This window comes from Mauremys mutica, chromosome 7, assembly GCF_020497125.1.
Source record: "Mauremys mutica isolate MM-2020 ecotype Southern chromosome 7, ASM2049712v1, whole genome shotgun sequence".
Classification (NCBI taxonomy): domain Eukaryota; kingdom Metazoa; phylum Chordata; order Testudines; family Geoemydidae; genus Mauremys; species Mauremys mutica.
The window spans coordinates 889,439-900,808 of NC_059078.1; the positions used below are offsets into that span (position 1 = coordinate 889,439).

An 11,370-nucleotide genomic window follows, 5' to 3' on the forward strand; every position below is an offset into this window, starting at 1 on the left:
GCCCCCGTAGCCCAAGGTGGCCATACCCGATCCCCATTGGCTGGGCGCCACCCAGAGGCCCCGCCCCATTGGCTGGAGAATCTCACTCTCCGTTCCCTAATATGGAAGCAGCGGCCGGAATGTACCAAGTGTGGGATGGGGGGGAGAGAGGAGCCCCGGCGCTCACAGTAGGGCCGCGGCGCAGGAGCGCTCCCCGCGCGCGGGCTGCAGGTGTCAGGGGTCTGAGGGGTCGGCGCGGCCGCTCCCATTCCCGGGCAGGAGGGAGGCTCGGGTGAGAGACCCCCGCGGGCGGTAATGGAACGGTCCGCCCAACCCGGAAGAGAGGAGCCGCCGCGGCTGCACCCGCCACTTCCGCTTCCTGGGAGCCGGACGGACCGGAGCGAAGCTGCCGCTATGGTAGGGGCCGGGGCGCGCGGCCCGGGCCGGGGGTGGGGGTGAGGGTGAGGCCGCCCCTATTGGAGGGGCCGCCGGGGCCGGGGCCGGGGCGCGCGGCCCGGGGCGGTGAGGGGGCCGGGGGGGGGGTGAGGCCGGTCCTATTGGAGGGGCCGGGCCGGGGCGCCAGGGGCGGGGCCGCGGGGGCCGGGGCCGCGGGGGGTGGGTGGCTCTCGCCCTTGTTCTGACTGCCCCGCTCTCCCCAGACTGCCACCCTGCGCCCCTACCTGAGCGCGGTGCGCGCCACGCTGCAGGCCGCCCTGTGCCTGGAGAATTTCTCCTCCCAGGTGGTGGAGCGACACAACAAGCCGGAGGTGGAAGTCAGGTACTGGGCGGGGGTTGGGACCCCGAGATGGGCGGGGGGGGGGCACTGGAGCCCCGCCTGTCCTGAGGGCTGGGAGCCCCTGTCCCAGCAGGGGAAATGTGCGCGGGGGGGGGGGGGGTGTTGGCTGCTTGCTCAGGGCAGTGCCTGTCACCAGGAGGCCAAGGCTGGGAGAAGCATCGTGCGTTATGGAGCAGCCCCTTCCCTTCAGCTCATTGTCTTGGTCTTCTTGCCCAGCCAGTCCCAGTTCCCCCTTCCTCTTCGACTGCTCTGCCATGCCTTCTAGGCAGCTCTCCGTCCCAGTCTGCCCTCCACCCCCTAGGCTCAGCCCTGGTCCTTTCTGAAGTAGAGTCATATGTTTTCTTCTCCACGCTGCCTGAGCACCAGCCAGAGGAGCACCAACAGCACAGGACAAAGTCTCTCCCAACCCTGCTCCCAGGCATGACCTGACTTTGCCCCACTGCAAGTTCTGGTGCATTGCACCAAGCAGCAATGGCCAGGAAGGTCCTGCTCACTCTGGGTTGGGGCATGCTCAGTGCAGACAAACTCTTTGCAGCATTTAGCTGGTGAACTCTGAGGTCTCCATGGAGCATGGATGAACTGAGAGTTTTTCAAAGGCTAGAACACACTTGAGCAATTTTTCACAGGGACAGCAAAAGGGGCTCCTCACTGACCGAACAGTGACCCCCTTGCCAAATTTCTAGTCCCTGCTGCAAAGCACTAGAGCTTCTCAGTGAAATGGCTTGAAGAGTTGTTTTAACATGGGCAAAATATATTTTCCTCTAAACTTGGTCAGATGGTTGAACCATTTTTGCTGAGACTTAATATTCAGCCTGAATCAGATGCCTAGCGTGGGAAATTTCGGCCTGAGTGGCTAAAGTTTGACCCTGTTTATATGCAGTTAAAATCAGTGTCTTCTTATAGGCATCAACACTGCCTATAATACTTAAGGCTGCCCAATACCAGCTCTGCCTATAATGTTTTTCTCAAGAAAAACAGTATTGAGATCCTACTGTCAATTGATAAGGTAATTTTGTTAAATATATTTACTGCTCATATTTTCCATTTAACAATGTCCCTTAAAAGAAAATGTGTTGCTACTTAAATCAAGGTAACAGAATTTAATTAAACCAACAATCCCTGGGTCAGAGTTAAGGCTATTTTGTTGTGATTTAATTTTTTGTCATGAAATATGCATTTCTGAGTACTTGAGGAAAGCAATGTGTGTTCAGCAGACAGGTCCCTTCCTGTCTTTAATTAATAATACATGGTTCTTTCATGGCAGAGTGCTTGCAAATTGTATTGTCATCGTGTAGTCAAAGGATACCGTTGAGGTTGCTGAGATGTTTGTTGTTTGGAATGTTTCAGTGGGAGGCTGAGGTTAGTCCCAGGAGTGTCTCCATTCAGGGCCGCCCAGAGGGGGGGGCAATTTGCCCCGGGCTCCGCAGGGGCCCCCAAGAGAACAGCTCCCGCCTCCGCCCCTCTCCTGGAGCCTCAGCGCATCAAGCGCTGAGTCTCCGCCGGGGCCCCTGAGCCCCGCCCCACTCAGAGCCGCGTGGTGAGGGGGGTGGGGCCGGGAGCTCCAGGCTGAGCTCAGCTGCCTCCGCTCGGCGTGGAGCTCCCAGCCCCGCCCCCTCACCACGCGGCTCTGAGTGGGACGGAGCTCAGGCCCCGCCGGCCACATGCTGCAGCTGTTCCGGCGAGGCGCTGAGACTCCGGGTGAGGAGGGAGCCGGGGGTAAGAGGCTGAGGCTGGGGTCGGGGCGGGGGGGAAGCGGGACCCGCTGCCGAAGCGCAGCCCGGTCTTCGGCGGCGGGGGGCCCCTTCTGTTCCGGGACCCGCTGTCGAAGTGCCCCGAAGACCCGCGGCGGGGACCCCCCCTCCGCCGAATTACCGCCGAAGACCGGGCTGCACTTCAGCGGTAATTCGGCGGCGGGGGGGGCCCCGCCGCGGGTCTTCGGGGGCGGGTCCTGGAACAGAAGGGCCCCCCGCTGCCGAAGACCCCGGGCCCCCGGAATCCTCTGGGCGGCCCTGTCTCCATTACCACACGGGACTGGCTGTACTGTCCAGTCCGCTCTGGAGAATGGGAATTGGAGTGCCCTGCCATCCCTAGTTGATATTCCTATCCCTTGGGGGCTCAAAGTGCCAGTTGTGTGGGGAAAGCTTGCATTGCAGCTGTCCAGTGGGACCGGAACCCTGCAAGTGCCACTTTGCGTTGCTTCCTTCAGCTATTGTCTTGGGACTTTGGAGCCTTGGGAGGCATAGGCTTTGTTCCTGCAGGATGGTCCTTGGCTATGGAGGCCTTGTGATCCCAGGGGAACCCTGTGTGTTACTCTGCTGTCAGGAGTTTCTTCGGTTTACCTTTAGCCCCTTGTCAGGAGAAAGATGTAGCGTGAAGAGAGTCCCTGTGATAGTGGGGGTTGGCTGCCCCGGGATAACCAGAGAGGTGTGAATTTAAGGCATTGTTTATATCCAGAAAACATTCCCATGTAGTGAAGGTCTTACACAGCCCTTTGCAGGCAAGGCATCTTTCCCTCCTCCCCCTCTGCCAAGCCACTGGCTACAGCTAAGGGTCTTGGCTGCTCATTGGCCGTGAGTCTGTCTAACTCCTAGTGCAGGACTCTACACACACAAGTCACAGCTGGCACAATTGGCACTAATTACCCATCTGGTCAGGCCCATCAGGGAAGCTGAGGACTGGAGGGACCAAGGAGGCTTGCGGGTGGCTTCTGTGGGACAGAGATGAGGTATGTTGGCAGGGGTAGTGCTGCTCATGCTGGACTTGTTCAGTCTGCAGGGCTGTACATCTGGCATTAGTGCTATGTACAAAAGTGCAAGCTTCTGTATTACAATGAGGTTCCTACACTTTTCCCCAGCTGCAAGTGGCCAGGTGAGTGAGCAATTCCCTGGTGGGTGCCTGCCCCTTATGTCATGCACATGCATTGGGCTGGCAAGTGCTCCCTCCTCCATGCATGCTGATGTCTTTCCTGGGTTTGCAGGAGTAGCAAAGAGCTGCTGTTGCAGCCGGTGATCATCAGCAGGAATGAGAAAGAGAAGGTTCTGATCGAGGGGTCCATCAACTCTGTGAGAGTCAGCATTGCAGTGAAACAGGTGAGCCTGCGGGGGGGGCAGCACAGGAGGGGATGGAGCTGGAGATGAGGCAAAGGGTTGGTGGCTTGCACTCAGCTTGAGGAAGCCTGACTTCCCCTTCCCCTCTTCAGGCGGATGAGATCGAGAAGATCCTGTGCCACAAATTCATGCGCTTCATGATGATGAGGGCTGAGAACTTCTTCATCCTGCGCAGGAAACCCGTGGAGGTGAGATGGCTTGGGTGGGGGGCAAATCCCTGTGGTGCAAGACAGGGACACTTCTACTCACCTGCTTTGGCAGCTCGCTCTCGTGAGCGTCTTTGCCACGGTGCTGTGCTGCCAGGCAGGGCAAAGGGGCTTTGGTGGTGATCACTGACCAGGTGTTGTTTCTTTCCTCTCTCCCACTAGGGTTATGACATCAGCTTCCTGATCACAAACTTCCACACAGAGCAGATGTACAAGCACAAGCTAGTGGACTTTGTGATCCACTTCATGGAAGAGATTGACAAGGAGATCAGTGAGATGAAGCTGTCCGTCAACGCCAGGGCTCGCATTGTGGCTGAGGAGTTCCTCAAGAACGTGAGCTCCTAGGCAGGGGAACAGCAGCTTCCTTCCCCTTTCCATTGCAGGAAGGGGCTCGTGGGCAGCCTGTTATTGACCAGGGAGAGCTTTGGGGGTAACAGCTAGACAAAGGGGGCCTGCGGCCCTTCCTCAGAGATGTGGGAACCTGGCCTTACAGTGAGGCCTGGCACGTCCCCACTGTCTGTTTCCAAGCTGGCTGAGTGTGGTGAGGGGGAGCCTGGATTGCCAGAACCAGCATGGGAACAGCGTTTCCTTTAGAGGGCTTTGCAAAGGGTCACATGGAAGCCTGTTTGGGTCTCCTGACTCTGTCCCTTAAAAAGGTCTAGTTAGAACACAAGCAGTCCCATGTATGCGCTCTCTGCCTGGAGCGTGGCATGGGCAGGGGCGAGGGTACAAAATATGGAGGAATGATGGCGCACATGGCACTATAGCTGAAAGAAAGCAGAGTCAAATATAGTAAATGACTCAAACTGTACCATAGACTCTCGCTGGATAGGAATTCTGTACTTGAATAATAAGAGTAGAGCAGGAGGAATATACTGCCAGCCACCTGACCAGGATGGTGCTGGTGACTGGGAAATGCTCAGGGAGATTAGAGAGGCTACATGAGAACGGCCATACTGGGTCAGACCAAAGGTCCATCTAGCCCAGTATCCTGTCTACCGACAGTGGCCAATGCCAGGTGTCCCAGAGAGAATGAACAGAACAGGACAACTGAGTGATCCATCCCCTGTTGCCCATTCCCAGCTTCTGGCAAACAGAGGCTAGGGACACCATCCCTGCCCAGCCTGGTTAATACAAAAACAATAAGCCCAATAATAATGGGTTACTTCAACTAGCCCCATGTTGACTGGGTACAGAACGCCTCAGGATGGGATGCAGAGATGAAAATTTTTTGACACCATAAATGACTGTTTCTTGGAGCAGCTAGTCCTGGAACCCGCAAGGGGAGAGGCAATTCTTGATTTAGTCCTGAGTGGTGCACAGGACCTGGTCCAAGAGGTGAATGTAGCTGAACTGCTCAGTCCTAGTGACCATAATGTAATTAAATATAACATCCTTGTAGAAGGCGAAATAGCAAAGAGAATCACCACAGTAGCATTTAACTTAAAAAAGGGGAACTATAACTAGCTTCCTCATTTTTGTAAACAGAAATTGAAAAGAACAGTCACAAGCGTGAAAATGTCTGCACCCTACATAGAAACTTGTAAAAACCACCATAATAGAGGCACAAACTAAATGTATATCCCAGATAACATAACTGTAAGAGGAACAAAGAAGGTCATCATGGCTAAACAGTAAAAGCGGTAGTTAGAGAGACAGATTATCTTTGAGAAACTGGAAGCCAATTCTTACTGAGGAAAACAGAAAGGAGCATAAACTCTGGCAAGTCGCGTGTAACAGTAGAATTAGGCAGGGCAAAGAATGTGAAGCACAACTAGCAAAAGCCACGAAAGTGAACAGACACGTGTGGATCGGACCCAGACCTCTCTTAGGGGAGAGTCTGATGATAGAGAATCTCCAGGTTATAGTCAGGAGCAGAGGACGGAAGAGGATAATGTAAGGGCCGGATCAGATGATAAACAGTCACATAAAAAGAATCTGGCACATCAGAAAAAGGCAGGCTAATAAACAGGGACAAGTTTTTAAAGTGCTTGTACACAAATGCTAGAAGTCTAAATAATAAGATGGTTGAACTAGAGCCTTGTGATAAAGGAGGATATAGATATAATAGGCATCACAGAAACCTGGTGGACTGAGAGCAACCAATGGGACACAATCATTCCGGGGTACAAAATATATCGGAAGGACAGAACAGGCCGTGCAGGGGGAGGAGTGGCATTATATGTGAAAGAAAGTGTAGATTTAAATGAAGTAAAAATCTTAAGCGAATCCACATGTTCCATAGAATCTCTATGGATAGAAATTTCATGCTCTAGTAAAAATATAACATTAGAGATCTATTATCGACCACCTGACCCAGGACAGTAATAGTGATGATGAAATGCTAAGGGAAATTAGAGAGGCTATCAAAATTAAGAACCCAATAATAGTGGGGGACTTCAATTATCCCCATATTGACTGGGAACATTTCACTTCAGGATGAAATGCAGATATAAAATTTCTCAATACTTTAAATGACTGCTTCAGGGGGAAGCTGGTACGGGAACCCACAAGGGGAGAGGCAACTCTAGATTTAATCCTGAGTGGAGTGCAGGAGCTGGTCCAAGAGGTAACTATAGCAGGACCGCTTGGAAATAGTGACCATAATACAATAGCATTCAATATCTCTGTGGTGGGAAGAACACCTCAACAGCCCAACACTGTGGCATTTAATTTCAAAAGGGGGAACTATACAAAAATGAGGGGGTTAGTTAAACAAAAGTTAAAAGGTACAGTGACTAAAGTGAAATCCCTGCAAGTTGCATGGGCCCTTTTTAAAGACACCATAATAGAGGCCCAACTTCAATGTATACCCCAAATTAAGAAAAACAGTAAAAGAAGTAAAAAAGAGCCATCGTGGCTTAACAACCACGTAAAAGAAGCAGTGAGAGATAAAAAGACTTCCTTTAAAAAGTGGAAGTCAAATCCTAGTGAGGCAAATAGAAAGGAGCACAAACACTGCCAACTTAAGTGCAAGAGTGTAATAAGAAAAGCCAAAGAGGAGTCTGAAGAACGGCTAGCCAAAAACTCCAAAGGTAATAACAAAATGTTTTTAAAGTACATCAGAAGCAGGAAGCCTGCTAAACAACCAGTGGGGCCCCTTGACGATCGAAATACAAAAGGAGCGCTTAAAGACGATATAGTCATTGCAGAGAAAGTAAATGGATTCTTTGCTTCAGTCTTCATGGCTGAGGAGGTTAGGGAGATTCTCAAACCTGAGCTGGCTTTTGTAGGTGACATATCTGAGGAACTGTCACAAATTGAAGTGTCACTAGAGGAGGTTTTGGAATTAATTGATAAACTCAACATTAACAAGTCACCGGGACCAGATGGCATTCACCCAAGAGTTCTGAAAGAACTCAAATGTGAAGTTGCGGAACTATTAACTAAGGTTTGTAACCTGTCCTTTAAATCGGCTTCGGTACCCAATGACTGGAAGTTAGCTAATGTAACGCCAATATTTAAAAAGGGCTCTAGGGGTGATCCCGGCAATTATAGATCGGTAAGTCTAACGTTGGTACCGGGCAAATTAGTTGAAACAATAGTTAAAAATAAAATTGTCAGATACATAGAAAAACATAAACTGTTGAGCAATAGTCAACATGGTTTCTGTAAAGGGAAATCGTGTCTTACTAATCTATTAGAGTTCTTTGAAGGGGTCAACAAACATGTGGACAAGGGGGATCCAGTGGACATAGTGTACTTAGATTTCCAGAAAGCTTTTGACAAGGTCCCTCACCAAAGGCTCTTACATAAATTAAGCTGTCATGGGATAAAAGGGAAGGTCCTTTCATGGATTGAGAACTGGTTAAAGGACAGGGAACAAAGGGTAGGAATTAATGGTAAATTCTCAGAATGGAGAGGGGTAACTAGTGGTGTTCCCCAAGGGTCAGTCCTAGGACCAATCCTATTCAATTTATTCATAAATGATCTGGAGAAAGGGGTAAACAGTGAGGTGGCAAAGTTTGCAGATGATACTAAACTACTCAAGATAGTTAAGACCAAAGCAGATTGTGAAGAACTTCAAAAAGATCTCACAAAACTAAGTGATTGGGCAACAAAATGGCAAATGAAATTTAATGTGGATAAATGTAAAGTAATGCACATTGGAAAAAAATAACCCCAACTATACATACAATATGATGGGGGCTAATTTAGCTACAACGAGTCAGGAAAAAGATCTTGGAGTCATCGTGGACAGTTCTCTGAAGATGTCCATGCAGTGTGCAGAGGTGGTCAAAAAAGCAAACAGGATGTTAGGAATCATTAAAAAGAGGATAGAGAATAAGACTGAGAATATATTATTGCCCTTATATAAATCCATGGTACGCCCACATCTCGAATACTGTGTACAGATGTGGTCTCCTCACCTCAAAAAAGATATTCTAGCACTAGAAAAGGTTCAGAAAAGGGCAACTAAAATGATTAGGGATTTGGAGAGGGTCCCATATGAGGAAAGATTGAAGAGGCTAGGACTCTTCAGCTTGGAAAAGAGAAGACTAAGGGGGATATTATAGAGGTATATAAAATCATGAGTGATGTGGAGAAAATGGGTAAGGAAAAGTTATTTACTTATTCCCATAATACAAGAACTAGGGAAATCATGCCTTACCAGTCTATTAGAGTTCTTTTGCGGGGGTCAACAAATGTGAACAAGGGTGACCCAGTGGATACAGTGTACTTGGACTTTCAGAAAGCCTTTGACAAGGTCACTCACCAAGGGCTCTTAAGCAAAGTAAGGAGTCATGGGATAAGAGGGAAGGTCCTCTCATGAATTGGTAACTGGTTAAAAGATAGGAAACAAAGGGTAGGAATAAATGGTCAGGTTTCACAGTGGAGAAAAATAGCATGGTCCCCCTAAGAACTGTACTGTGACCAGTACTGTTTAACATATTCATAAATGATCTGGAAAAAGGAATAAACAGTGAGGTGGCAAAGTTAGCAGATGATGTAAAACTAAAGATAGTTAAGTTGAAAGCTAACTGCGAAGAGTTAAAAAGGATCTCATACCACTAGGTGACTGGGCAACAAAATGGCAGATGAAATTCAGTGTTGATCAATGCAAAGTAATGCACATTGGAAAACATAATCCCAACTATCCATATAAAATGATGTGGTCACAGCTAATTTAGACCCCTCAAGAAAGAGATCATTGAGCAGATGTCAGAGAACTATCCACAATGATTCCAGCTGCAGCAGCAGTCAGAAAAGCTAACAGTAGTTAGGAACAATTAGGAAAGAGTTAGATAATAAAACAGAAAATATCCTAACACCACCATATAAATCCATAGTATGTCGGGACCCTTGAATACTGCGTGCAGATGTGGTTGCCCTATCTTAAAAAAAAAAAAAAATGTTTAATTGGACGAAGTATAGAGATGGGCAACCAAAATGATGAGGGATTTGGAACAGCTTCCATATGAGATTAAAAAGACTGATCCGGGTCAGCTTTGGAAAGAGACTATTGAGGGGGGATAGGATAGAGGTCTATAAAATCATGACTGGTGTGAAGAAAGTAAATAAGTGCTGTTTACTCCTCCTCGTAACACAAGAACCAGGGGTCACCCAATGAAATTAGTGGGTAGCTGGTCAAACAAACATAAGGAAGTACTTCACACAACAGTCAACCTGTGGAACTCGTTGCCAGGGGAGGTGAAGGCCAAAAGTATAACTGGGTTCAAAAACTAACTAGCTCAGCTCCTGGAGTACGGGTCCATCAATGGCTACTAGCCAAGATGGTCAGAGATGCAACCCTGTGTGCTGGGTATCCCTAAAACTCTGACTGCCAGAAGCTAAGACCAGTTGACAGGATGGATGACTCCCTCTGAAGCATCTGGCACTGGCTGCTGTTGATCTGACCCAGTATGGCCGTGATATGCTCCTATGATCCCTGGAGGGTGCAGCTTGGGGGGGGCTGCCTGGGGTGATGTGAAGGCCCCCAGAGGTAGGACTAATGGGGGATGAGGTTCTGCTGCCAGATGGTGTGGGCGTTCCTGACACCCTGTTAAATGAGGGAGCAGCATGGTACCAAGTGACTTGATGGCCGCAGCAGGCAGATGTGAGTTCAGTGGGCTGGGGCAGGGCAGGCGTGGGTGCGCAGTGTGTGCGGTTGACTGGTCAGCAGCTCAACCTCTTCAGGTGAAGAGCTGTGCAGTAAGAAGTCACCATCTCCAGAGCACAGGTCCCAACTTCCCAGGCTCTGTGAGCTGGCTGGAGTGTCCAGTTCTGGGTTCTGTACTTTCCATATGCTGCCCCCTCTCTAGTAAAGTGCAAAGTTACGGTAGCTCGCAGGGGCCTGCACAGGCTGGGAGTGTGACCAGGAAGACGTGTGGGTGCACAGGGACTAATGGGCACCTGACCACCTTTCTTTTTTCCTTCCTTCCAGTTTTAGAGTGTGGTGCTGGACTCCACAGCTCAGGTTCTCATTCTCTCCTGCGTCTGCACAGCTGCCCTGCTAGGGAGGGCCATGCCCAGGGCCTTGCTATCTGGAAGAGATGAGAAGCAATCAGATCTTCAGGAGCTGTCCAAGTGGAATGTACATTGATTCTCCGCTGGCCCCAGGGGAAGGGAGCGGGAGGAGTTCATAGTTTGAACCAAACTCTGTGCTTGTTTGAGACTGTCAACTCCATATTCTTTTTTTAAATGACTAATCGTTGCTGTAATTGTCTGAGGCTCTGGGGGCTGGAGGGGAGCTGTGGCTACTCCAGCTCCTGCCATCAGGCTAGTATGTGCTAGCTGGCATTCCAACTGAAGGCAGTGCCCACTCAGTTATCAGGTCCCTTCTACCAGCTGCCGTAAAACAGCCCTCATGCACATGGCGTTCTTGAGACACAACTCTGAGCCTAATCCCAGCGTTAGGGCTTCCAGAAAGGTGGGGGCGTAGAGCAGCTGTCCTGGGCTAGCCAGCAATGTTCTCTTGGGCCAGGCCTCCGATTCCCAATCTCCACAGCCTCCCTGCTGCAGCTCTAGGGGCTGCTTTTGTGATAGATTCCCCAGTAATGGTAGGGGTGCAGCTGGGTGGAGTGGGCAGCCCTGCCCCCGAACTGCAGGGAGCACTGCTCTGCTTCAACTCCATCAGTCTGGCACAGGCCTAGGCAGCACGTCCTCCTGCCTGGGGCCTTCACCTTCCCTTTCTCTGCGCGGGTGGAGGAGGCTGGAATCCTGACGGAGCTGGAATCTGTAACTTGTGCTTCTTTTGCTATTGCACTTGCTGTTCTTGCTCTGGTACCTTCCCCATTAAAGCCTTTTTCCTGCCTCTCGGAGGGTGGCCTGCTGGTGGGGG

The 11,370-nt window shown here is 50.3% G+C and overlaps 1 protein-coding gene across 1 annotated transcript; it reads left to right on the plus strand.

Moving 5' to 3' along the window:
* Window positions 1-239: 239 nt before the first annotated feature.
* Window positions 240-11,343, plus strand: ARPC4 (actin related protein 2/3 complex subunit 4). Its single transcript, XM_045025186.1, has 6 exons — window positions 240-396; window positions 639-757; window positions 3,753-3,864; window positions 3,975-4,070; window positions 4,251-4,421; window positions 10,474-11,343. Exons 1-6 carry the CDS (start codon window positions 295-297, stop codon window positions 10,477-10,479), a joined length of 606 nt encoding a protein of 201 aa, XP_044881121.1. The 5' UTR covers window positions 240-294; the 3' UTR covers window positions 10,480-11,343.
* Window positions 11,344-11,370: the final 27 nt, after the last annotated feature.

Bases quoted from the DNA above. Each gene is read 5' to 3' on its own strand.
- ARPC4 (XM_045025186.1), top strand. From the start codon at position 295: ATGGAACGGTCCGCCCAACCCGGAAGAGAGGAGCCGCCGCGGCTGCAC. The intron at 3,865-3,974 runs GTGAGCCTGCGG...TCCCCTCTTCAG, and splicing joins TCAGCATTGCAGTGAAACAG to GCGGATGAGATCGAGAAGAT. The intron at 4,071-4,250 runs GTGAGATGGCTT...CTCTCCCACTAG, and splicing joins TGCGCAGGAAACCCGTGGAG to GGTTATGACATCAGCTTCCT.